The sequence below is a fragment of the Anolis carolinensis genome, chromosome 4 (genome assembly GCF_035594765.1).
Source record: "Anolis carolinensis isolate JA03-04 chromosome 4, rAnoCar3.1.pri, whole genome shotgun sequence".
NCBI lineage: Eukaryota > Metazoa > Chordata > Lepidosauria > Squamata > Dactyloidae > Anolis > Anolis carolinensis.
The window spans coordinates 230235042-230263000 of NC_085844.1; the positions used below are offsets into that span (position 1 = coordinate 230235042).

The 27959-nt window shown below is 38.2% G+C and overlaps 2 protein-coding genes across 12 annotated transcripts in view; one reads left to right on the forward strand and one right to left on the reverse strand.

Annotated features, from left to right (window-relative positions):
* Positions 1–21700, forward strand: part of ptpn1 (protein tyrosine phosphatase non-receptor type 1) — a 92364-nt gene extending 70664 nt beyond the window's left edge. Inside the window, exons 5-9 of one of the 2 annotated variants that reach the window (XM_062979740.1) lie at positions 4328–4465; positions 7419–7628; positions 11819–11980; positions 12506–12729; positions 17084–21700. In XM_062979740.1, the coding sequence (XP_062835810.1) occupies positions 4328–4465; positions 7419–7628; positions 11819–11980; positions 12506–12729; positions 17084–17273 (924 nt within the window). In that variant the 3' untranslated portion in view covers positions 17274–21700. Of the gene's footprint in view, positions 1–4327; positions 4466–7418; positions 7629–11818; positions 11981–12502; positions 12730–17083 lie in introns of both variants that reach the window. The other variant, XM_062979739.1, reaches the window with a different exon arrangement.
* An 857-nt stretch (positions 21701–22557) lies between these two features.
* ripor3 (RIPOR family member 3) overlaps positions 22558–27959 on the reverse strand; it is a 120465-nt gene continuing 115063 nt past the window's right edge. For 9 of the 10 annotated variants that reach the window (XM_008115613.3, XM_016995458.2, XM_062979737.1 and 6 more), the window contains 4 exons: positions 27750–27952; positions 26871–26954; positions 24597–24687; positions 22558–24010 (listed from right to left, as the gene is read on the reverse strand). In XM_008115613.3, coding sequence (XP_008113820.1) covers positions 23910–24010; positions 24597–24687; positions 26871–26954; positions 27750–27952 — 479 coding nt within the window. In that variant the 3' untranslated portion in view covers positions 22558–23909. Of the gene's footprint in view, positions 24011–24596; positions 24688–26712; positions 26825–26870; positions 26955–27749; positions 27953–27959 lie in introns of all 10 variants that reach the window. The other variant, XR_010005792.1, reaches the window with a different exon arrangement.

Consider the following 27959-nt stretch of genomic DNA (forward strand, 5'->3'; position numbering starts at 1 on the left):
CCGACCATTTAAAACACATTGGCTCTTCTTTTGAGATCCTACAGGTTTAGTAGTGTAAGTAGCAAACTCCTAACTGATTTTTTTTTTAAAAAAATCATGCTCTATTATGTTTGTGTATGTATTTGCTTCCTTGTCACCTGATGATTTATGGTGACCAATTTCAAAAATTTCCCAGTTTCATTACCTGGTATTTCCCAGTAGGATTGGCAAAATATCTTGTCTGAAGCTGTAGGAAGCTGCCACCTGTACGTATAGTAGGTCAGTGTTTCTCAACTTTTGCTATCTAAATGTTTTGAACCTAAGTTCCCAGAATGGTCAAGGATTCCACAAGCTAAATTTCAAAATATCTGGAGGATCAACAATGCTTTTCCACTATAGATCCAACAAGGATGAATCATCTTACATAGTATGACATGGATTCCTCTATTCCTAGGGAGATTGTCTTTCTGTTTTTGGTCTATCATACTTCCCATTGTATTACCCTGCCTCAGGAGTGTGGGTCTTGTGTTCTACATTGTGTACAGAGTAACATAGAAACTCAAAAGGCTTGTCTCGAGAACTTAAATGAGCTTGCACCCTACAGTGTACCTCAAAATGATCTGCAGTGTACTTGGATCGAATGACTGATGTGGAAGATAAGTCAATACGGAAGATACTCCATTAAGATTTAGGCATATCTTCTGTGCCTTGCAGAACTGATTATACTTCCTTGTGCTGTTGTAACTGCTTTAAAACTGGATACAATTATTGTTTTAGATGACTTTCAGGAGCTTTAAAAGAGTATGTTAATGTGCTTTTAAAGGTGTTTATCATATTGTTTTAATCGTTTTTTTATTTGTTCATCACCTCTGGAGACCTTGTGGGTTAGGAGGCAATATGGAATAAATTTGTTCTCATAATCCTGATTGTTGTACTCCCCTACTGGCTATTTATTCTTATTTCAGACACCATAGTGCTGATTAAAAATACTTTAATAAATTAGTTTAGCAGAGGATTTTCTCTCTCAGTTGTGTGTGTGTGTGTGTGTGTGTGTGTGTGTGTGTGTGTGTGTGAGGGGTGTTTTCTCTCCTCCTGCTTAATCCGAACATCTGTGTAGGATGGGACTGGAGTCTGCTTCATAGACTCAGTACTAAATCTCTTTTTGAAATAGTTGGATATTTCTTTCCCAGGTATTTTATGGGGAAAGCAGTGGCCCTATTGCTCTATACAGTTTAAAGTGGAGCCATCTCAATAAATGCAGTCAAACTCTGGAAGAAAAAAATTGTTTGCAAAGTCAGTTGTCTAGAAGGAGGAGGCTCCTTCTTTTGAGGCTTTTAAGCAGAGGCTGGATGACCATCTATCGGGGGTGTTTTGAATGCAGTTTCCCTGCTTCTTGGCAGAGGTCTCTTCCAACTCTTCCAACTCTATGATTCTATGAATCTCATGATACCATCAAAAATCCCTAGAGCATTTGACATTGGCAGCAACTATATTTTTAAAAGAGCAAAATGGACATATAAAATGTATGTGTTCAAATGACAGATTTTTAAATATGAAAAACGTGGAAGGGCGAAATTGACAGTTGAGCCAGCATTTACTTAGTTGGTATATATTATTCAGTTTAGTTTTGACTTTTGCCCAACAGTTATGTGAAGTGATGTGAGCTCTCCTCTGTTAACATGGCTTTATCTTTGATGCCTTGTCAGACATGTGTGCTCCTCTTTCCATTTCCAAAAAAAGATGGAAATGGCATCCCTTCCTGTCACTGATCTTCATCCAATTGAAGGGTGTATTGTGTTCCTTAGAGATACAGAACAAAGTTGTGTCCACCTGGATATATCTCCTGCAGTAACCATTCTCTTGCTAAGCAGAGGCATTCAGTCCTACAGTAATATGAATAGTGAAACGGATACCGAAAGAGAGAAGTGCCATAACCACATGCTCTGCCATTTCTCTCTGGGCTATCCACCCCCACTTGTTCTTTCTCCAATGCCAGTAAGTTTGTACAAAGCACAGAATTATTAAAATGACCCGGGGGCAGGCTTTTACTGCAACATAACACACTTGTGGGTGATACACAATGGGAACATGGCAAACGTATCATTTCTTAGTCAATTGATGAATTCTTTTGCAAGTTAAAATTAAAACTAAATGCACAGTGGGCTATAATTTAGTACTGCACCCAACTGAGTGTTAATGTTCAGGACTTGGAGGAAAAGAGATATTGAAGTAACCTACATGGGATTACTTCATTTTCTCTCTATAAAGTGTAGGTTGCTATTTGCTTCCTGAGACTTTTTTTGTGAATCACTGTTGTATAAAATGTCCCCGGTGTCACCCTCTCATGATTGATGCCTTTTGATCAGCAGTTAAAAGTGTCTAATAATCCTTTTGTGCCTTTCAAATAATGGAAAAAGCAGAATGAAAGAATAAACCTATTATATTGAAAATTGAACACTAAAAATCCATGAACAGTAAGTGTTGACTGTCTCTTCAAGTATCACTCCTCTCTGATTTCCTAGCCAGAGAAACTGTTTTGACAGCATTCTCAGCAAGCGTGTGTTCTTGGACCATCAGAACGGCAGATTTAATAATTCTGTATTACCTCCTATTACTCATTTCTAAGAATTGGATATATTCAAGTTCGTAGCATGCACCATTCTAATGATCTTGGATTTCCTGGAAAATTATTGCTGAGAAAATTACCATGATTAGGCCAGAGTTTAGGTAACTGAAATGCTCAGTCTTCATTTTCTGTTAGAATAAACCATTGAAGCTTTTAAGCTATCCCATATGCTGTCAATATGATCTCATAAGCCTAAGATGTTTTGAAGAGGAGATGAGGTGAGCTGCACAATTCAACTGAACCTCTGTCTCTTGATACCAAATTAAAGGCTAACAGATTTTTGCCCGTAAAATTCTAGCAGTTGTCAAAATAGTGTCCCAGAAATCATTAAGTACAGTAATCACATTGGCTTGTCATTTTTGCCTAAATGATGTTGCTTTATCTGTCATGCTGTACAATCCGAGAATGATTCCAGAAAGCCAGTACCTACTTCCAGTTAATAGCATTTGAGATTCCAGAAATTTAATTTGTGTGGGTTACAGTGACTTAAACAGATAATCACTGGAATTTCTCCTCATTTTGCAAATTATGGTGGAAATGACCAGGGATGGGTGGCCTTGTGCACACAGAGCTACACTATGTGCAGAGCTGGCAACAGGCCTCCAGGATGCCCAGCAGAAGTTATTCCTAATCCTGACACCTGAGATCATTTCAAGTGGAGATGTTGCATAATGAACCCAAGATTTTCTACATACAAAATGTTCTCTCATTGTGGTGTTTTCATCTCTGCTATCTGAGATCCTACATAGTTGAGGGTACCATGAAAGTTCTGCATGCAGAATCCATCTATGGCACTCTAGTACTTGTTTTAGCAATGTCACAGCCCACCATGTATGGTCACCCCATTGCTACAGGGAAATGGAGCATAGAGGGAGAATCAGAAAAGTGTCTGGATGTATTGGTATAGCCTGAGAGAGACCAAGGACATTTCTGCCAAGATCTGCTGGGATCCTCTAGAAGTCTCAGCTGATGATGTCATCAGTCGGTCTGGTTGATGGGAACATAGAATGAGCAAACAGAGACATATAGTGCAGTAAAGTGGACTTGTATTTGTATCCTTCACTAACAGGATGCCAGTCACTGTGGCTTCCATTGTTGTCCTTTGTAAACAACACTGACTTCTGCCACCCTCCCTCCATCCTCTTCATAACACTCATGGATGATACTCAATGGGAACATTCCTTTCTCATTTCTTATCCATTTAGTGAATTCTTCTACAAGATTAAATTAGAAATAAATGTACAGTGACATCACCGCCATGAGTCCCTTCGGGTGAGAAGGGAGGGATATAAATACTGGAAATAAATAAATTTCAAATACAGCCTTTCTGCTCAAGCACTCACATCACCGTTTCCTTCCTCTACCCTGTTTCCTTGTTTATCATGTTTCTTCTTATAGACTGTAGGCCTGTGGGAATTGGTGGTCCCATTTTAATTTCTGTCTTTTTTTTTAGTTGTTTAGTAAATTACATGGGAACACAATACACAGAAAGGGCAGAAAAAGAGGTCTTCCTTTTTCTGTTTGATCTTTTTGCCTCTGAAGCTCTTGAAGTGACATGAATGCTAATGATCCTATGTAAATATGTTCTACATTGCTCAAGGTCCCTGGTGGATTGAGGGGCAATAAACAATTGCTTAAATAAAATAGCTTTCAAAAGGCTATGGTTCTTCTTTGTGTCAAACAGCTTGTACACAATTATTACTTTTTTCCTCTCCCTTTTAGATAAAATGTGCACAGTACTGGCCACAAAAAGAGGAGAAAGAAATGCTCTTTGAGGATACAAACTTCACGTTAACCTTGGTATCAGAAGATATAAAATCCTATTATACAGTACGACAATTAGAATTGGAAAACATCACGGTAAGTATGTGAAAGTGCATGTCACCAAGTGGTATCATTCCTCTGTTCATTTCAGTTCAGTACACTGTCTTTTGCAACATTGGTCTTCATTATTAAAATAATAGAATACTCTATCCCTGCTTAGTTTCTCAGTGCTAAGATGATAATTCTGATTGCCTGGATTTGGAGACCATGTATTTATTTACATTTCTATCTTGTCTTATCTGTCTTATCTTCTCTTTAAGTCTGACATTTAACTAGTTGCCACACTCGTGAGCAGACTACAAGTACAGCCTATCTGTAGTCATAGTGTGTCTAATACTGATGAGAGATATATTAATATGCAGGTAAATCCAAATATAATCCTCTGTTTTGTTCTTGTTCAGTCTAAATCCAAGCTTCTGTTGTAAAAATAAAATGCTGATTTTACGACCCTCACACCAAGAACCTGAAGTTGCACCATAATCTGTTGCATTATGCTTTGGGCCAGCATATATATCTTATTTGGCCAGCATTTATATCTGAAAATATCTGTTTACATTCTATGAAGAAAATGAAAGTTCAAGAAGGAAATTAATTACATTCTTGTAATTCAGCAGAAACAGACTGGAGGTACACAAAATTAACATGACTTAATGGATGAGTCAAAACTATAGGAGAAGGAAAACTTAGGGACTGCTATTTCTTTTAAGTGTAATCTTTCCATCTACACATATGACAAATCTGTTAGCACAAAACAGAACATTTTCAGAAAGGGATGTTTTTAATATAGTGGCCAATAAGTTACCTAATTCTTGCATGCTGAATCAACACTTTACATTTCAACCCCAACTGGGGTTGAAATTATTTGACCCCAACACAAGGTTTTGTGTTGTTCTTACTTGTGCTGAAGGTTTGTGCATCATTTCTCAAGGTGGCTTATAAATAACAGGTAATAGATAATAAACTCATTTTGCCACCCCCAGATTTTCACCAAAGTACCATCCTAGTCCTCTGGCTGGTGAATCATGCCTGAATTTGTTTCTTGAACTTTGCAATTCTAGGGCAATTGGTATTTGGAACAGAAAGTTCTTTTACAGCTCAGTGAGGAAAGCAACATTTTGACAGCTGCTCCTTCTCAGGCTGCTGGATGGACCTAAGTATAGTCTTCCCTTTCCCATAAGGCAAACTAGGGACCATCTCCCAGGGGCCTTTAGACGGTAGCTAGTGGAAGAAGTTGGAGTATGCACTCTTCAGTTCTGTAGTCACAGGACGCTGTTATATTCAGATCTCAAAAAGATTTAGAAAAGTAGTGCAGGAGAGTGCATAATATACACATTAGGCAACATTTGGTTTCTCAAGCCCCACACTTGCCCAGAAATTCTGGGTTTTTTTTGTTTTTTGGGGGGGGGGGTTGTTTGTTTTTTGGTTTTGTTTTTTTGGTTTTTTTTAAAAGGAAAATGACATTGTGGCTTGCCACTGAAGCATCTAGGAGCACTTTAAATTATTAACACCTTATTTGATTGATTGATATTTTCCTTTTCCCCCAGATGCAGGACCCATTCCTTAAAAATGTAAAGACATTTATAAAAATTTAAAGTAAATATTTTCCCAATAATGTCTCCTGCAAGGAAACCCCTCCAATCAAATTGTTTAAGGTTAACAAAAAAAAAAAACTAAATATCAGCCTTCTAACACTTGGTCAACCCCAAAAGTGGTCTCCAGCCCCATAGTATTTTCCTTTCTTCAATACAGTACCTTGAAGTCTTGATAATTATCACCCTTAGGGTTTCCTTCTCCATCTGTAGTATGGGGCTAAATCTAGCTGAGATGCATTGAGAATTGCTCTGGATATCGCAGCATTGCCTAAGGAACAAATGTTCCTTCTTATTCCCTGTGGTTGCTCTAATGACCTTAATCTGATAAGTATCCAAGTCTGTTTAGTTGGTTATTGTAGTTCTTAGCCATTGGCAACATATTTTAGTACATCCTTCCATCTCTCATAGGCGTCTTTGCAGCTTTGAGGATTAGAAACTTCTTAGTTTTGCTGAGCTCCCGGTTTTTCCATATGAATCTTGTCAGCTGTATGGCAGCCGTTGACCATCCCTATTGATCATTCCATTTGTCATTAATAATACAAGCAGGTTTTTGAAAATCTAATTTGTTGTCACTTTTCCCACTATGAGAAGAGTCTCTAATTTATATTGTCATGTTTGAAGTGGGGAAATCAGCAAGATGTCCTTCCTTACCCACTGCTGGTTTTTCTGAGTAATTTTATCACAGGGATAACAATTGCTCATGTTCATGTTCATTATACTCCCTAGAACATTGCAAATCACGGTTCCCAGAATATTGCTTAAAAGGCTGTGTGAAACTCCTCACTTTGGAACATGTGCAGAGAAATTGGTAGAATGCCCCGCAGTGAAGAAATAATCTGTTTTATTTCTTATTCAAATTTGTAACAGGAACAACTCAAATAAAACAATAATACTTATACATACATACTTGAACAACAACTGCTTAAGTAATTACACAATTTCTCTTACCACCATACATTTCTACTCGAATTATATGTAACTTTAAAACCAAACATACATGCATACATTTGTTTTAAAGGAGCATTTCCTGCTTTCTCTGGTTAATAGTTTATCATCTTTCTTCCTCCTTATGTCCAGCAAATTATTTTACTTCTGGTTGTTTTTATAATAACAAATGAATATCCAAACAGGTTTTGTTTCCAAACTTGTTCAAGTTCAGTAAATACATGTTCCAAAGCAGTTCTGGAGCCAGTCTTCGAAAGTTCTTGGTGCATTTAGAGGTGTGAGGATGCAAGTAATATTGTGTAACCATATAATTTTAATACTTACAAAATACATTAAATGTCCATGTCCTAATCAGAGAAATAATATTGCATTAACCATTGATCTCAACATGGTTAATGCATTATGAAACCACAAATGAAGAGAAAAATTCTCTCTTTTTTAAATTTGCATAGACCCGGGAAACACGAGAGATTCTGCACTTTCATTATACAACGTGGCCTGATTTTGGAGTCCCTGAGTCTCCGGCTTCATTCCTCAACTTCCTGTTCAAAGTGAGAGAGTCAGGGTCATTAAGCCCTGAACATGGACCCATTGTAGTGCATTGCAGTGCAGGAATTGGAAGATCGGGAACATTCTGTCTGGTTGATACTTGTCTCCTTCTGGTAAGAACAATTTGCAGATGTTCATTTCGTGTGGAATTTAGCTGTTTGGGATCACTATCAGAGACCAATCCAAAATGAAAGGAATTTTATCCATCTGATTGATAAAGAAGGATTGTTGCAGCTACAAGAATATGACCAAGGCTATAGATACACATTTGCTTGTACAGATTGAGTATCTGAAATGCTTGGGAGCAAAAGGGTTTGGGATTTTGGTTTGGTTTTTTTTTTCATATTTTGGAATATCTGTATTTGTATAAACTGAGATATCTCAGAGATGGGACCAAGTCTAAACATAAATTTCCTTTATGCCTCCATGTACACATGACCTGAAAGTAATTTTGTGCACAATTTTTTTTTAAATAATTTTGTGCATGAAACGAAGTATGTTCACATTTAGCTATCAAAAGCAATGGTGTCAACATCTCAGCCATCCATGTTTTTTGAAGGAGAGCAGGGAGGGAGCCAGCCTTATTTCTTTAGGGAGGGAGTTCCAGAGGTGGGGGACGTCCACGGAGAAGGCCCTCTCTCTTGTTCCCACCAGCCGTACTTGAGAGGGGGGTGGGACCGAGAGCATGGCCTCCTCTGCTGACCGCAGTGCCCAGGCTGACTTGTAAAAGGAGATGCGATTGGTCAAGTAGCCTGGATGCCCTTTGCTGTTCCGTGTATAGACTTATGTGCAACCGGCACAGACCTATTTGTAGTGGGATGACATCCACTGCTACATTTGATGCAGCAGTCTAATTTAAGGGGCTTGAGACAGATTGGGTTGCGCACAAAGCTCAGCCCTCTGATGTAGCCCCTTGCGTGCCAGCATGTGCCCCCTGAAATGATTATCTCATGCTATTGCCATGTTGTCTGGATTCTCCTTTAGCACAGCCCATTTTCAGCCTTCATTTGAGCAAGGAACAAAAGTATTACAGTGATGCGTGAAACTGATGTGTGGTGTGAGCATACCACATGGACGCCTATAGACATGACCACATATTTCTTCTGAACCTTAACATTCAAAAGTGGTTGATGGGTGGGAAGCATCAAAAAGAGAAGCACAAAAAAACTATTGAACTTAAATGCTGATGACAAGTCTTTTGAGATCTGCAGACAAACTTCCACTTCAAAGCTTGGAGCAAACCCTGTTTTCAGTGAAGTCTGTCTTCTGTTAGTCCAAAGCTGCCACCCACTCTTCCCCACCCTTGCTCTCTCTTCTTGCAATAAATGTTTTGTTTTTTATTGTTAGTGGAACTATGACTATGGCTAGCTTTATCCCTTTAATTCTAAATAATTATTTTCAGATTTATTGCAGTTATCTTTGAGCCACTGTCTAGAATTTATTGATCTTTCCAAATTTGCTTCCTGTCCAGATAGAATTTCAGGGAGACTCACATTCTGTTCTTCTGTCTCTTACATCCAAGTTCTAAGTACATTTTCTTAGAAATAAATCCTTCTGCTTTCAAGAAAATTTGTGTCCTAGGCCCAAGAACAGTACAATTCTGTGCATGTTTCCCTGAAAACAGTAGGAGTTACTCTATCTAAATATGTTTAGGATTGCAATTATAGATTCATTTTAGGACAATGATATTGATTGACCACAGTATGTATCTTAAACTGGTCACTAACTATGCATTTTATTCCGCATGTTCTAAAAACTTGGAATTTGGATCTCTATCTTGAAAAGCTCAAGGGTTGTTTGTGCATGTGTTATTTTTTATGTATTTGAACCTCAGAAAAATTTAAGGTGCAGAGATGTTCTGCAAAGAACAAAAGATCTTTCAGAAAGAGAGTGGATTGTGCAAAGTAGGAAATAATGTGATATGCAAATGTATAACCATTGCAGAATCATATTGTGCATTTTTCTCAAAATGTAATTTGCCTTTGCACAGGATTTTGTTTGTTTGATTGTTTAAAGTTTACAGTACAGTTCTCTAAATTTTGTTCACACTGTTGAGAAACAAGGCTGATTGAAGATATTTTGCTTGCTAAAGAGGACAAGATGGCACCTGTCTTCTTCCATTTTCTGAAGCTCACTGCACTGGCAGTTGAATCTTAATTTCATGTTGGCAGTGAGACAATGGTTTCCACCACACCTAAGGCAAACCACTTAGATTAATGCAAACATGCTGCTGTATGTCACACAACTTACTGCCCTTCCATGCATCTACTGCCTGAGGCAGTCTTCTCACTCTGCCAAATAGTAGACTTCATTGTGCTATGAAACCAGGTGATGGGTTATATTCAAAACCATAACAATTTCAGTCTGTTTCAACATAAAAAGATGTAAAGAAATCATGTAGGAGTCTATGAAAAAAGTATTAGTTAATGAAAAAAGCTTATGGTTAAATTACTTTTTCTCTGTCACAAAGAGACTACAGATTCCTGTTTATCTTCTCAGGCAATATGTTTTTATTAATATTATATTTTTGTTATATGAGTAGATTTTGTACATTTAATCCATACATGTTATTTATCTATAACCCCATTTCTCCACCTTCCTATTTTTCACTCTTCTTCCATTCTATATTATCTACTCATTTATATAACGTATCTTAGTTCTGTTCACTTTTTTCCTCTGCCCCCATCTCCCCCGCCCCATACCCATACCGCAAGTTCCATTAGAACTTTAATTTCATCCATGAGATTAGCTTTCCCCATCTCTGTACAATATTTACATTGACTTCACCACTATTTATCCATTTTGTATATATCAACCATTTATCTTTAATTTTCCTCATTTTCTCTTCCTTCTTATCCCCCCATGTTACACTTGCTATAATGTCTGATTGGACCTGATAAAACAAGTAACAAGTAGCTCTAGTGAAATAGTTCTCAACCAGGTGTTTTGACCTAAAACTCCCAAAAATCCCACCCAGTTTACCAGCTGTTAGGATTTCTGGGTGTTGAAGGTCAAAACATCTGGGCCCCACAGGTTAAGAACCACTGCTCTAGTGAACACCCAAGAATATTTAACATTGCAAATAAACATGATATGTTTTGGTTGGAAATCAAGCAACCAAAATCTTGTTCATTTTAGATGACAGATGCAATGGTAAAAGTATTTCCTAGATGTTCTGTAAATAGTAAATTGTATTGTGTTATTTCTCATGTGGATAATTGAAAGTTCGTTAAGTGTTGTTTATGATTGCTTATTTATGTGTGTGGGGAGGCTTTATTTCTACTTTTCAGTCAATGTTGAGTTCTCATAATTACTGGTTTTTGAGTGATTATTATTATTTATTTATTTATTTGGTGATTTGTGTTCCCTTCCCTGGAATATTGCTTCCTGGGCAGCAGTTTCTGCAATGGAAGGGGATCTGTTCTCCTGTCACTTGACTGCAATTTCCATCTCCCTTATTTGAGTGATCCCTAATATGAGGGAGAATTGTGTCAGGTGCCCCACTTTGCAGGTGCCTATTGAAGAAGAGATTGCTCGTAGAAGAGGGTGGTATGGGGAAACAGATCACTATTGAGTTGCTTCCTGATAAGTGGGATTAGGGGCTGTGTTTGGGGCAGAAGTCACAGTGTAATCTCTCTAACTACAATGATTACACATTTGAAAGTGTCTAAATGGGTCTAGCTAGTGGTGTTCATTCAGGACTTACCTTATCCCGTTTCGTGTTCCGGCTTTCGGCAGGGCCCTGTTCTGTTTTTGTCTGACCTCCCGAAATTGAGAGTTCAGACACTTGTTTTGTTTTGTCTTCTGGGCCAAAAGATCTGTTTTCTTTCGGCCCAAATCACCTGGGCCTATGGGTGCAGGCTTTGGGCCTAGGCATTTGGGCACTCGGCTGTGGCCCTGCCAGGCCCGGGTGCCTAGGCCCAAAGCCTGCACCCATAGGCCCAGAAGCTTTGGGCCTATGGATGCAGGCTTTGGGTCTACACACCCAGGCCTCACAGGGCCTGCAGCCAATTGATCCAAAAAGCAGGCTTGGAGTAGATACCGGCTCCCGCCTTCCTTTCATTTTGATTGCATTTTTGTTTCAGGGGAGCCTTTCCGTTTCGTGCCATCTAAATGAACGGTACGAAATGGAAATACAAACAAAACAAATACTGTGCACATCTCTAGTTCTGGCCACTGCATTTAAACAAATTATGAGATGTCACTCTGTCAGATCCCCTGCATTCTTTTTGGGGCTGGTGCAATGCACAATTTTCAAAATAAATAAAAATGAAAGCATAGGCTTTCCTCTTTCTCTATTCAGATGGACAAAAGGCAAGATCCTTCTTCTGTCGACATCAAGCAGGTTCTTTTAGAAATGAGAAAATACCGAATGGGGCTTATCCAGACTGCAGACCAACTTCGTTTCTCTTACTTGGCTGTTATAGAGGGAGCAAAATTTATTATGGGAGACTCATCTGTACAGGTGAGTGTATTGACACCATACCAAATACATCATATATTGTGTTACATTTTAGAAACCACTATCGGCTTATATTTTTGTGGAAAATCAAAAAGTGTAAGAGAATCAATTGTGATAAATTGCACTAGAAATAGGTGGCCCACCATTTACACTTCTGCTAACAACAGCACAATCCAAGTTCCAGGATGCCATTGGGTTTGCTATCCCAGATTATGTTGCTGTTGTATCCTGAACCAGCAAGGTATTTCTATTCTACCCACATTGTCCTGTGTCTTGTGGCAAGGAGGAATTAGTAGGCAAGATATGTCTACCAAGTGGCACACTGTTGCTCCATGCACACCTTGGTATAGTTATCAAAACAATTTACAGTACAGACAATACACTCTTGTAATTCTTCCTCTTAAATGTCAACCTATGAATAGTCCAGGAAATTCCTGATTCAAAAAAGCAAACAAGTGGGTGTGTGAGAAGGAAAAGTCTGTTTGTTATTTTGGTGAAATTTAATGAGTTTCTGTTCTTTTGAAGGAGCAATGGAAAGAGCTCTCCAATGAAGACTTGGACCCACCGCCAGAACATACTCCTCCGCCACCAAGGCCACCCAAACGAACCTTAGAAATGAATAATGGAAGGTTACATGACCACATAGAGTTTTTCCCAGTGGTCGAGGACAAAATCACATGTGCAGTCAGCACGCTGGAGGAGAAGGTCCCTGATGGCTGGATGTGCCCCCCTGAGCAACTCAACCTGGAGAGGTAACGTTGGTATGCATTATTTTGGGATATGGGTAGCAAATACTCTGCCACCATGAAGCCAACAGCTTGACTTGGTTGTGTAGCATTCTTTTACAAAATCGGTTCAGTTGTTTTCTTCTCTAATATTTTTACTGAAACATGGGATAAAAAATAAGGATATTATGCTGTTTCATATGTTATAAACCTGGACTAAAAATTCTTAGGACTACATGGTCTGCAAAAAAATTAAGTTACCAGTTCTGGTTTTAAAAAGCAAGTCTGTTTTGACATCAAACTGCAGTGGGAAGAGAGAGCTGCAACCCATTTTAAAAGTGAATCTTTTCCTGGACATGTCAAGAGAGGGAGTTCATTTTTTTCCAAAAAGGCATTCCATGGAGAAGGAGAAGGTTGGAGGAATCAAGGATCACAAAGTGAGTCTTGGGGCCTCATGCTACCCTATAACTTTGCTTACCAATGTAAAATCAGAATAGAAGCATAAAGACTGAGAGAAAAAGTAAAAAAATAAATAAATAGGGAAGGCCCCATTGTGTGCATCTTTCTTGACTTCTCCACTATGGAAAAAAAATCCAATATAGAAGGACAGCTATCTTTAAAAAAAAGAGTTCATTTAAGACAAATTAATTATTATTGTTTACCTTAAGCTATAGGCAATCCATCTTAGTAAAAGAAAAGGAAATTGAGCAATCTATGTTATATGACAGCATTTCCTAATTTATCTTTCCCTAAATATTATAACTTTATACACTATGACCTCCATATCTGCAATAGCTCCATTCCCAGATACATGAAACTATGGATAATATTGAACCCTAATGTTTTAAGTGGGACCAACAATGGAGAAAGTGAGAAGAACATATAGTTTGTTCAGGAGGTCCTGGGTGAATAAGTGAATGGGAAACCACATATACTGGTTTCCCCAAATCTGGAGGTCTTATTCAGCTTGCACAGATGTTGCAAGGTGGCGTTGTTTCTTGCGGTTTAAATATGCTTACTTTAAAGCTGGGATCTTGTTAGTAGTGGCAAATGAAGTTGCTGCATTAGTTACAAGGGAGGGCAGATAAAGATGTTTCATCAGGACAAGGAACAGCCTTTATATTCAATACCTGGTATTGGGTGTATCCCTAGAACGAGATGGTTTTTGGTATGCTGCTCTTAAAAACTCATGAAAGATGAAGGATATCCTCTTAAAATCTAAAGCAGTGGCGGATGGGGGCAATTTTACCTCCCAGCACGTGTCCGGCAAGCCACACAAGTGAGTTTCAGCATGCCCAAAGTAACATAATGTCACTTCTGCCCAGTTTTTCAGCCAATTTTCTCTCTTTCTGGTGTTTTGAAGACGTTTGGGGGACCTTAAAGGGTTGGGAGGGGGTGCAAAAGTGCTTGAAAAATATTTGGTGCTTGGGGTAGGAGGGATCTTTTCCAGCATCCCAAGGGCTGCATTTAAGGGTCCCAAAGTCCATGTGTGATCTGCAGTAGTTGTTGCTAAGTGGCTTCATGCGTCTCAACCTTGGAATAGTCTTAAGGTGGGTCTATTTTTTAAAATCAGAAAACAATATTATATAAATGCAGATACACCTCCGTTAATGAAACAGATGTGTTCATGGGCGTTATTTCTTTAACAGTAAATTTGAGGCATAATAACATGGGAGAAATTGGATTGGGTGCATACACACCCCCAAAAAAAGAAAATGCAGAGAAATTCTTTTAATATTCTAGGGGTATGCTATGTCCCTTGTGTTTGTGGACACACATATTCCGTCAGATGTTCTTCAAATTTTCCTTTTCCCTTAAAAAAGGGGAGTTTTCTATTGTAAGTTTCCCAGAACACACTGGCTCCAAGGATCCATCCAAAATCCAGGCATTAGAATAGGCTGCTCCAAACAAGCTGGCTTCTTTTCCCAAGAGTAGCTTTGTCTATCTTCCCCTGTGGCTGTAACCATGTAAAAAGTCCAGTACAGAAGTATAGCAAGATTGTAACCTTGATGTTTTACTTAATCTTTACACTTGATGAAAATGAAAGAAGTCAGTTTAAGAATGTGGAACTTAAAAATTCTTTGTGGAACCGAAACCTGCTGGGGTGGAACTATGAATCTGATGTTGTCCTAGGGTCCTTCTTGGAGAAGAAATACGTTTCTGAAAAAAATTACAGAACTAAGCATATTTCACATTTCCACCCTTGTTTGCTTAAAGCCTGTTGCAACTCAACGAGAAGTGGGTCATGTCTTTCATGGAAGTTCAGAGATGATGAAATGATTCCCCACTCCTTGAGAGGAAGCTAATATCAACATAAGATTTTATCTCTTTTTTGGAAGGGCTGGTTACCTTTCATTCCAAGTAATTGAAACTAAAAGCTGCAGAAGCAGATCAAGTTATGCAAAGCATGTGTGGGAAAGAAAGTTCATCTCTGCGCACTAGAGGTCACTGCTGCTTCATGATTGTATATGAAGCTTGTAGTCAGCAGGAGACTATTTTTTTAAACTTTTTTTTAATCTGTCTGTGAAAATATATGCAGTGCTAAAACCCCAAGGAATGCTAGTTCAGGAATGGGCAGCATTCTAGCCCCTTATGTTAGTGGGCTGCAAGTCCCATCAGTCCTAGAAAACATAACCAATTTGAAGGAATTTTGGGAGTTGCAGTTCAATAAAATACAGGGTGAGCTATACAACTATCTATTTTAATGTATAAAGGGCACAGAGGTATCCTCCTTGGTTCATAAGCCAGGTGCTTTAGTAAGTAGATTGATAGATTTTAAAATTCCCCACTCTTTTCTAAACTCTTCTTTCCTCTCTCTCTTTTAGACTGTACATTGATTTGCAGATATGTTGTCATGCATCCTGTTCATCCTAAACATACTGATATTCCACCTTTTCTACCACGCAGTCTACTCCCTATACCCTTCCCAGTTCCCAGACAACTATGTATCCCTATATAAGCTCTCACCTCCCCATGTTTCTCCACAGTTCTCCCCATTAAACTCTGATGTCTTCATAAATGACAAATGTATGTCAATTAGTAATAAAATGTACTGTAGCATAAAACATTTTATCATCACCATGTGAATCATCAGGCTACCTAGGGGCCATTACCTACAGTTTTACTTATGACAAAATACATCCGCTTTAGGAATTTTCTAGATTCCCCAGGCAATTCTATGATATGCTTAGCTTATATTTACCCTGTGCCGTTATAAGAGTGTACATTTTTTACTTTGAAGCCATAGCTGGACCTAGTACCAACTCTTAATCTACACCATGAATTGCTTCTAACACTGACTTCAGAGCCCCAAGACTGTGGAATGACCTGCCAGAAGAGCTCAGACAGCTCAGTCAGCTGTCGAAATTTGAAATCTAGCTCTTCCGGCACACCTATCCAGACAGTTTTAACTTGTGAATTTCAACCTGCATTTTATCAGTAATTTTAATTTGCATTTTACTTGTGTATATTTGTTATATGTATTTTAATAGTGTTCTATTTTATCTTGCTGTTTTAACCATGTAAATAAATGATTATCATTATTACCCTATATAACAAAATTTGAAAAAAAATGTTCCTGGTTTGAAAGTGTTATTTCCTGTTACTTACTTTGAAAGTAGTTATTTTCCTTAATAAAAATGTGCCATTTTAAACATTTCAAAAAACTTTTTTACAGTTTAATAAACCTTTTCCAATTAGGAAACCAGTTAGGAAATTTTATAGAACCAATTAGGAAATGACTTTTATAATCCAGGAACAAAAATCATGTTATATAGTGTTGTTGTTGTTGTTCCCAAATTTTTAGAGGACAGGCCTCTTCTTTCCCTCTCTGTCTACTTTTAAAAAACAGTAGTGAAGCTCCTAGCCTTTAGCTGAGTGCCATCTTCATTTCATATGCCTCCAGCCACACATGGAGCCTGGAGGCATATGAAGTAAAGAAAGTGGTGAACAGCTGCAGCTACCCATGCTTGTAAAACTGTAGAGATTAAAAAAAATAGATGAGCAGGAGACCATGATGGGTGCCAAGGGAAATGTCAGTGGACAGACTGGCACCCACAGGTACCAGCTGTAATGGATAGAGTTCCTCTGGAATAACTATTATGTGTCAGTTAACTAGAGTGGTCACAAGCAGAGGAGTGAAATTTAGCACCAACCGACTACAGACACAATAATAAAAAGTACATTAGGATTCGGTAAACATGGTTATTTGTTGTTTACAAGGTATGAACATCCTGCCCACTGTATCCTCTCACAGTATAGTCTTATGAGCTTCTGACTCTGCCCCTTTCTAGCCTGTCATCTGTGTTACACTTGTGCTAATGTGACTCAAGTGTCAAAAAATTCTTCTATTCTGAATACATTTATTTTTCTTGTTCTTCAGCACTAATCAAGACACTGAGCTTAGGAAGAGAACTGTTGACAATTCACCGCACAGTGAAGAGGTCGTGAAGCCAGAAGAAGAGGACGATGAAAATATGATGCCAACTTGGAAACCATTTCTGGTCAACATCTGCATGTTTACCGTCCTGACAGCAGGGGCATACCTCTGTTACAGGGTATGTTTTCATTGATGGACATGCCAAGGATGGCACCGAAACACCAAATACCATCATCGGTGTTTGTTTCGATAAAAAGAAAGCTAAAGGCGGAGGGGCAACTGAGCCTTGTACCGGTGGAAGTGTATCCTAAAAATTGAGAAGCTGGAACTATGGTTAGGGCTTAAAGAGAAAGTTGATGCACTAGGGTTTAATTTTGCAGCCCTATGGTCCCAAGAACATAATATTCTAATCTCAGGGCCTTAAGATATTCAGGAGTAAGCAGAGAATATGCCAAATAAGTCTAGTGTTTTTTTCATTATTTTTCCTTATTTTTAATGGAATAATAAGTTTACAACACATTGTTGTTTTTTAGTCTTTTAAAGCCAGTTTATGTTATTTTGGTTGTTTTTCAGGAAAAAACATAATTAGGCACAAGTGAAAATTGCTTGTATTCTCCAACAGTGTGGAAGAGAATATATGATTGGGTTCCTTCAAACACCACTATACACCCCACGCTCCCCCAATAAAAAAGAATGTACAGCTCCTTTTGAAAAGGGAGACTCTTTACTGCATGCCTTTTACAGACTGAGAGCTCAGTCTCTAAAGAACCACTTCTGTATAACCTCTGTTACTTAAATTGGCAATTGCTTAGGAGAAGCAATGAATGAATGAAGATTATATAGTTGCATCTCCCCCCCCCCCCCCAAAAAAAAAAGTTGGATGAGTATTTTTGGTAGTGCAAGTAATATGGGATATATTTTTATCTTTTTCAGATGTATTCTTGCTTTCATTACATGTTTGTTACAATGGGTACCTGCTATCGCTCAGGGCATCCCAACAGGTCAACCATTTTTTTCCCTTTATTTAGTTGAAATGAACTGTATTTCTTCCCAGCTTACCTACCCGCCACCTATTTCAAGTCTTCTGTTGCACTCTGTTTGTGTTTGCATGCCTATTGCCATATACCGTGTCCTTTCAAAAATAGTTTGCTGTTCTTTGGAATAAGAAGAATGGAAATGCAATCAACATTTGTTCACCAGCGTTTACAAATTGCTTTAGCTGCTTGCTTTAGAAAAAGACCTGTTTTTAAGGTTCATCATTTGAAATGTTAAATCAGTTTCACTCCAGACTTGCCATGTCAGTGAAGAATGGGGCTTGTTTTCAAAACAGAAGAAGTTTGGAAATAATAATGAGTACAGTGAGGATAGTTACACAGGGCCTTAGGAATAGTTCTTTATCAATCTCAAATAGCTGATGAGCAGGCACCATTCTTTGAAAAAGAATTCCAATAGGCCTGGCACTTCAGATCTGCTAATTTTTTGCAAGAGACAAACCACTGTGTTGGTTATCCCTAGGCAGGACAGAGTTGGCTTTTTTTAAAAAAGAATAAAGATTTTAAAGTTGTCTTAAAATAGTGCTGTTCAGTTTCTAGGTGTAAGGCTTCAATCCCAGACTTAAAATTAAGCTCCATTGGACTCAATGAGGTTTACTTCTGCATTAGATATATATAGGATTGTATAATAAATATATGGCCTTGGAATAGCCAAGTATAACTGAACATATCTGCTAAGAAGAGGACAGAAATTGCCAATCTGGTATTTTGTATTAGTTTTAGTTAAGTGTTGACATGACTAAGATAGTAAACTGAATTTGTCAAACTCCTCATGTTATGAGCATGGTGCAAAGAACAGGACAGATGTATTCACTAAAGTTGCAACTTTTTCGGAGTAAAAGTATGACCACAGTGCAGCTGATGACTGCTTTGCAAATTCTTGAATTCCCTTTTGTTAGCACTTAAGTACTATCTCTTTTTTAAAGAAGTTATGAGAGTAATAGACTTTTCACTTTCTTTATTTTTGTTCTCTACTACCCTCACAAATTTATTGCTTTCTCTCTTTTTTTCTTGAACCAATGTGGTGTTGATTAAAGGTCTTTAGGAAAGAGGAAGAGAGGACAGATTGAACTGAAAATAATGATAATAATAATAATAATAAAAGGCTACATTTGCATTAAGGGCTTTCTAAAAGTACAATAATAAATCCTCAGGTAGTGCTTGGGAAATCTTACAAAAAGAAAAAAGTTACCTGTGAGATTGTTGCTCAGATCAGAATTTGAAAGGAGAAGTGTTAGTTAAGTGGTCAATATTTAATAGTAATATTGAAAAACATGAAAAATATTGGTATAAGTATAGAAAATGGTATAATATATAATGGCTCATCTGTGTATTTTACTATACAGTAAGTGGTTGCTTTGTCCCCATCACACTATTGTAATTCAGTAGGATATTGTTCAGAGCCGCATTTGTATTCCCATTTTTATTCAAATGCATGTGTAAAGTCTCCTAAAAAAAAGAGTCCTGATGAAAATCCATGCGCTTGAAAAGTTTAAAAGGATTTTTATATTTCTGCTTTCTGATGTGGCCAAAATTATATTTGCATGATCCGATTATTTAAATGGCTGTGGTTCCAAGGATGTTGCTGGAGTGACTTCATTCAGCCAATAGATTGGTAGCTCTGTGTGTGTGTTTGTGTGTTTGTGTGTTGGTGCACACATACGCACTCTCTCTTTCTCTTTTTTATAACAGAAACAGGTAACGTGTATCTTGCCTAATATTTGGCATGACTTTTTATTCAGTTTTCTACATACACTTTGTCATCCAGTTGTATACCACTCATTTCAGCCAAGTAAGTTATAGTACAAACATTCCAGAGTGTGTACAAAGCCATATTCACACCTCGCTCCTGTGCGCACACAGTAGCTTTCAGCAGCAAATAAATTGAAGAAAAGAGTGCCTGGGTCCATTGAGCTGCCTCCTGCGACTTCCAAGGAATCAGCTTTTTGCAAAAGGCCACCAGAACCAAAGTGAGATTTAAAGTCTGTACTTCCTTGTTTTGTAGGGAACAAGGTATTTAAAAATAAGAATAGTAATAAGGAAAGTTCTCCAAAAAAATTAATAACTGAGTAATAAATGAATTGTATCCTTCTTCTTCCTAGAAGAAAATACAGGTATACCTCAGTTAATGAAGTAGATATCTTCTTGGGCATTACTTCTTTAACAAAAACAGAAAAAGAAATTGATACCAGAGGTAGAAATAACATGGAAAGAATAGGGAAGAGATTCCTTTGCCACAAAAAAACAGTATAAGAAATCCAGAACTAACAATAATGCATGGAATGAAAATACCAGTACAAGGTAGGCCTTACAGAAGTAAGCAAAAGCATTTCAGACCCAATGGAAACGAAATGAAGGTTTCTTCCAAAATGCATCTAGGGATATCTTTTGTCTTTCACCAGCTTCCACTTTCCTTACAATTTCCACTGAAGTGGCCAAAGTTACAGCTCTGTGATTCTTTAACATGCTGAGAGTGGCTGGTGAGACAGGCTTGTGTGCTTTCTGATCTTCTCTCTGTTTTTTTACCCAGGGATGCTGCTTTCCTTGCCTGTTGTAGGCAGGTACCCACCGCTCTGGTAGGATCAACTAGAACTAAATCCCATTTCTTCCCCCTTAAACCTTAATGTGTTGTGTTCTGCAGACACAGTGCTGCATCTTAACACTGGAAGTCTGTGTTTCTTCTATCCTCCTTCATCCTCCCCAGTGCTGATACTTGCATTAAAACAACTTCCAGTTAGACAGAGGGCAAGGAGGGAGATGGAGCTGGTGAAGCATAAAAAGACTTTGTAAAAAATGAGCTTCTTTGTCAGAGGCTTTGTTAAATGAGGTATGCCTGTAGATGAGTTCAGAATGTCTCTGTCGAATCCGCCAGTGATTGTACTATACTTGCGTCCCTTTCTTAAAGAAGAATTGAAGTTCTTTCTTGCTATAACTGCAGGGTACGGGGTCGGGGAAGAGATCAGTTCTGGCTGCTGTGCTCCAATAGCCCGCCCAGTGTCACTGTTTGCCTTTTACCCATTTGAACTCAAGAATGACTTATACTGTAGTGAAAAGATACAGTAGAATGCCCTAGTAAAGCCCAGTGAGGTGTGCATAAGGCTTATGATGCTGAACTATAAGCATTTTTATGTCCTGTATATGTATGTAGTAGTCTTGGGTGTGTATATACAGTAGCGTTTTAAAAAGTGGATGTACTGGTTAACCTATTCTTGAGGTGGGGGGGAGGGATGAAGAAAAAAATATCCATGTTTAAACTTGTTAGAAAGTTAGTGAGCTGCTCTGCTATATGCCTTAAGCAAATATTTACTCATCAGGTCTTTCTTTTTTACAGATTGCCATAGAAAACTCTTTTTGTAAAAAAAAATAAGAAGAAATTTTTTAAAAAAAAACTAAGAAAAAAAGACACAAGCTAAATGTTTTGGTATAATACATTTTCAGGTATATTGTGTTTTGTGTAAGGCGCTGCAATGACCTCACAGTTTCAGTAAAACTGTACAGTTTTTCAATTTCCCATACAGATTTTCAGTTCTCATTTTAGCTGCAACAATAAAATTCTTTTGTAAAGAAAGCATGTCTGATATTTCTCCACTTCCTCAAAAAAATGTATCAGCTGTTGAGGGGTTGCCCTATATGAAGCCACATGTCTTGGGATTGTGGCAGGGAGCAAAAGGTCATAGTTCTTGTAACTTGTCCAGGTTGTAGGAATGGAGTTTGGGTACATGATTTTAATATTGAAACACCCCTGCAGTCAAAAGCCTAACTCATGCTGTTAAATTTTAAATATTTGTTTCCACTTACGTAGCATGCTGAACCGTAGATAAGTGATAATATGGCCAGGCTTCAGGTTTGTATGCTGGTACATCACCATCCCTAGTGCCAACAAGACTTGGGAGTCTGCTTTTAAACCATTATAGAGTTCCTTGTTATATTCACACTTGAGAAACTTTAGCATTAATTTTTAGGGGGCAAACCAGGATGCTTCTGTTGCTTTGAACGACACTATTGCCTTGCCTTTTTCTCAGTTTGGGAATCAAGGTGGCTTAAACAAATGTAAATAAAAATCTTCAGCATGCAAGAGTTGAAAACAGTTAAAAGAAATTAAGAAAACATATTACTATATACAAGTCCTGTTTCTCCATTCTCAAAGGTCTGCCGGGATAAGAAAATTTTTACAGTAAAGAGTGTGTCATTGAACCTTTCTGGGAAGGTAGTTCCAGAGCCATTGAGAAGAAGTTCCATTCTGAGCCGCATATAAGTCAACTTCTGTTTTTGGGGTCAGTTTTTGGCAAAAAAAATGTTCAACTCATACACACGTATATGCAGTATGTTTTCAGATCTGAGTGATTTTCCCCGAAGCATCAGTCATCTAAAAAGTTAGACCTGCTGCTTTTGGATTTTGTGTAAATGATTGAGAAAACAATGAAATGTCATTTCAAATGTTTTAATAAAACATTTTTTAAAAAATGTAAACTAATCCCAACAATAAATACTGAAAAGTACAAAGCACAATGTACTATATATAATATGTACATTAGAAGTTAGGGTCTGATACAGTGATGGGAGCTTGCACAAACACACACTGGGAATATTTCCATTATCAGCAGGAGGAAAACCACCCTGTTCATTCAGAATTTCCAACTGTTTACTCAAACATAGGTCTAATAGTTGTATGTAGGTATGTTGAAGATTGCAGCCACAGATCAAAGATTTTTTTCTTAGATTCTAAAGAAGCTTAAAACCAGAATTAGGCACTTAGAGGAGAGGAAATCGATTTTCTTTCCAATAAAGTGACATCAGATAATGGTGTGCCTCCTTCTAATTTTGGACAGATGAAAGAGGGGGGCAAAACTAGCAAATGGTTTTGAGGGTCTTTTATTATCCCAAGAGTAAGTGCACTTGCAAATCTTTGGTTTATTGGGTATTTTGTGGGAGGAAAGTTGTTCTGAGTGCTTTTTGTGTACAGAAAGAAAACTGAATAGTTAAGTGACTGAGACATACAGATGAAATGTTAGACTTCAATGCAGAGGATAACCACCTAGAAAGAGTCCATTGTAGGTGGGTTTTTCCTTGTAAATTACATAATGAAAACTGCATTTAAGTTAAAATTCTTTATACACTGCTGAATGAAAAGTTAGATTTGTGCAGATTTAAATTGTGGGCATCAATAGATCTTTAAAACCCAAGATATCCATTTTAGTTGCAAGGTAACCAGCTTTCTTATTCACGACTTGATCATGATTTTAGAGATTCTTGATCCACAAGATGAATAAATACAAAAAGTATTCTATTCCCTCTGTGTATAAGAGAAGGGCTGCGTATTTGTATGAGTCTATAGTTGTAGATAACGATCTCTTCCTTAAATGAAATGATGTTCCAGACTTTATTCATTAGGTGCTTTTTCCCATTTGAATTGCATGATATTCTGCCAGTTTCCTCAAAGTTTTTAAAAGTCTGTGGCAGTCTATTCTGTGCAGAGAATCAAGTAGAGAGAACTTCCTCGTGTGAGATCATCTTAATCCAGCTACATTGTTAGTTGTTGTTATTCCCAAAACTGATTATTAGAGATACTTATAGTAGTTTCAGGTTGTAAGGACAGAGTTGCCAAGAGAGTTTTATGCATGCCAGCTGTGTTAGAATACTAAAGCACTATTTTCTGTCTGGACTAATGCTTCTGAAAGATTTGTTTTCAGTACATAACACTTTCTTCTGCATTCTGTAGAGCCTTCATGTGCTAATAAAAGTAAATTCAAACTGCTGGCTGCACTTGACAATACTGTTCAAAATACTGTAATCTCAATTTCAGTTTCCAGGTACATGGTATCCCTCAGTTCACAACAGATTTTGTCCATTTTTTCAAAGGCCAGTCTTCCTTTTTCTCCTGCACAGAAAAAGAGAGATCAGTTTGTTAAATAGCTAGTGTTTGCTGAATAAACTCTCCTTCCTGTAAGCTCCTAACCAACATAGTTAATGCTAAGAAAACCTGGTGAGATTAAATCCAAAGTCTGGAAGGCTACAGATTTCTCCCCTGCACTATAGAACAAAAGTGAATAAATGTGGCCCTAGAGATGTTTGGGCTAGTATGTTTTCCATCTTCTCTCACCATGAGCTATTCTGACCAGAGTTGATTGAACATGTAGGTCAAAAACATCTGGAGGACCACACTTCCCTGCCAGAACAGGAAGGTCTTCCTCTGTCTGTGGAAAATACTGTATTTACTCAAGTATACCATGCCATCAATTGTAATGAGTACCTCAATTTTGAAAAAAGCCTAGGGCTGGGTGTTACTTTTGAATGCCTGGACCTGAAGCACAATCCAAAACAGGAGGAAGGCCAGTTCTTTGGAGAAAGTGGTTTTGTGTCTCAGCACAAAACTAGCAGAATCAACTCTGCTAGTTCCAATGAGGCATGTTTCTTAACTTGTCATTTGCTGTCACTCAAAAGTACAAAATTGCTAATCCACTCACCAAATGAAAGAGTTGTTTCTCTGGCAGCATTCCTCACATCCTCTGTTTCTGACAGACACAGTTTGGCAATTTGGTCTATACTTTCAATGCCCTGTTTTGTAAAAGAAACAATGGAGCAAAAGTTTTTTAAGCCTTTCAAACTTTCCCCACTCTTAAAGACTATTTCAAGCTATTTGAAAGATCTCAGGCTCACACATTTTAATAAACTGATCTTAAATATATATAAAACTCAAAATTTTAAATGTTACTTTTTTGGCCATGGATTCTATAAATTTCAGTCCAAAAGTGACTTTTCTAAGTACTTCAGAATTGTTATATTTGACACTACTACTGCTTTGTTGCAAACAGCAGACAAAAGTCTAATGCCTTCCCGTTTTCAATTTTTCCCTAACTACCCTGAAACACACCTACATTACGTTCAGTGACCACACAACTAACACTGCAAAATAGTGAAATAGGAATGCTCTGAGTACTCATAGGCTATACTTTGCCCTAATACACATCAGGGCTTTAAAAGTAAATACCTCAGTGACTTCAAAATATGTTAAAAGTAAAAAAATCCACTAGTAAGAACTCCTCAAACTTCATTAAAGACATGTCCGTTTACATGGTTGTTTCTGCTCCTGTTCAGAGCAACTCTTACTGATGCATGAAGGATTCCAAGGAAATAACACTGTATGTATGCTTAAGAAAATATATATTTTCCAATTCTCTTTTCTGTATTTTACTACAATTGGGCATCTAATAGATCAAGTCAATGCCACATAGGTATACCTTTCCCTTATAAAAATGGTTTTGGTATTACCGGTAATTCCAGGACCACAGCTTGAAAAGGTTATAACTAGTTTGGCCACTAGGATTCTAGGAGAAGTAAGCATCATCTTTTCCAAGCTCTGTGTTAGGACTAATGGAAAATTAATCAAAAGTGTGGAAAGTTGACCATCCACTTGCGGCACAGTCCTCAATCTGATTTCCCAAATGTGTAAATTACAATAATCGGATACATATGATGTAGCATCTAGTCTGATTCCAGGTCAGCACTTTTTTGGTGGTATATGCTGCCATAACCCCTATCTATTTATTTTATATACCGCACTTCTCCCCCAAGGGGACCCAGAGCGGTCTTACACAATGGCAGAATTAAATGCCACATATAATACAACATGTGGTAAAACCAAACATAAACACAATTAAAAGCCGGTATCCAAATAAAATTAAAACAATTGAAACCATGTGACCATTACAACAGGGGCAGTTTCGAGCCAAAGTCAGAGCCAGTCTGTGTTTGACGTAATATTGATAATCCATCAGGTCATATCAACTCATATCTTAGAATGGGCCAAAAGTTTGGTCCCACAGCCAGATCTTCAGCTGCTTCCTAAAAGACATGAGTGAGGGGGTTTCCCTAATCTCCCCTGGCAAGGAGTTCCACAGCTGCAGAGCCACCACCAAAAAAGCCCTGTCTCTCATCCCCGCCAACCGCACCTGTGACAACGGCGGGACCGAGAGCAGGGTCTCACTTGAAGATCTTAATCTGTGAAACGGCCCGTAGGGTTCTGGAGGTAAGTTGGACCAGATACATTTAAGGTTTTGTAGACCAAAGCCAGCACTTTGAATTGTGCCCAGAAGCTAACAGGCAGCCAGTGGAGCTGCTTCAACGGAGAAGTTGTATGCTCCCTGAATGGTGCTCCAGTTAGTAACCTGGCTGCAGAATGTTGGACTAGTTCCAGCATCCGAACAGTCTTCAAAGGCATGTACAGTGTGTTGCAATAGTCCAAACGAGATGTAACAAGAGCATGGACCACTGTGTCCAAGTCAGGCTTCCCAAGGAATGGGCGCAGTTGGCACACAAGTTTGAGTTGTGCGAAAGCCCCCCTGGCCACCGCCAAAACCTGGGGTTCCAGACTCAGCAATGAGTCCAAGAGGACTCCCAAATTTAGAACAGTTAGCCTGTTATATGGATTATATATTATATGTTATATAATATATGTTATATGTATATATAATTTATATTATATGGATTTTGGGAGATGTTTCTGAAGGAAGTATTAGTCAAATGTCCCTATTACTGTTGCAAATTCAGACTAAGAAGCAGGAGAACAGGGACAGCCTCTACCTTCTCTACTGAAGCTGTACGCATGCCACTGTGTTTCTGCAGGAGCACAACCCATATTTTGTCTCATTGGTGATGTGGCTTGCACATGTCTCCCACTCCCTCTGCTGGCTGCCTGTGAAACAAATTGATAGCATATTATTCACCAACATCACACTCACTCTGAGGTTTTTGAGGGCCAGGCATGCAGCTTGCTGTAATTTTGCATCTTTGGTGTTTAAGAGGTCTGTGTAAAAAAGAAGAGCCTGGAAAATAGAACAGAAAAATTAAATAGCACTATTAATACTAACACACTCAAACTCCAAAAATGCTTAAGCTTGGGTATTGGACTTCAGTAATCCAGCAATCTTTGAAGGGTCCTACCCTAATAGTTGCTCTGCAACTCTTGCACAGAACAAGTATTAAAGAGTTTCCAGGAGCTTGTAGCTTGCAGAGGCCAATGGCAATTACACTGAAGTCAATGAGTGGACCATTTTGACAGGCGTGTATTTGCACTTAACTTCCACAAAGCAAACTATCACTCAGCCCGTGGTTCTTTAGTACAATGTACCATTTTAGTACAGTACCATTTTATAGGAAAACTGGTGAGATCTGTATGCTGCCAGATTTCCACCAACGATTAGAAATCAGTGTATTTGCTATACTGGTTAGAATGTTAAATTTGAAGTAGGGTGACACGTTTAGATCTCTCTGTTGCGTGTCCAACTTAATGGCAACCCTATGGCTCCCTACCACAGCATTACAGCTGCTTACCAGATGTAAGAGTGTGCATCCTTTGAATGCAGTGAATAATAAAAAGGAGATTACATACAGCAGGGAAAGCTAGCATGTCTGCAATCTTTTCTCCATCCGTTAAAGATCTTCTTTATCTAGGTCTTTTAACTGGGTGGAGCCAGTGTGCTGTAGTGGTTTCAGTGATGGACCATGACTCTGGAGAACATGATTAAAATCCCTACTGCATCGTGCTTTAATTCATACTGGAAATATGTTGAGACCCATGCTAGGAGAAAAGCAAGATACCAATTAAATAAATAGAATACCTTTTCCCTGAAATTCCTGTTGGCCACTGCACGAGAAAGACACAACGAGGCTGCTTTGCCCACTCGGTGGTTTTCATCAAGCTGCAGGGCTGCCAGGAGTTGTAAGGTCTTGGGCAAGGGCTGGAGCTGATTTAGTTGTTTCCCTTTCAACTTCTTTATTTTCTTCACTCTCCCAGGACGCTGCAGGTCTTCTGTTAATATGACTGCAGA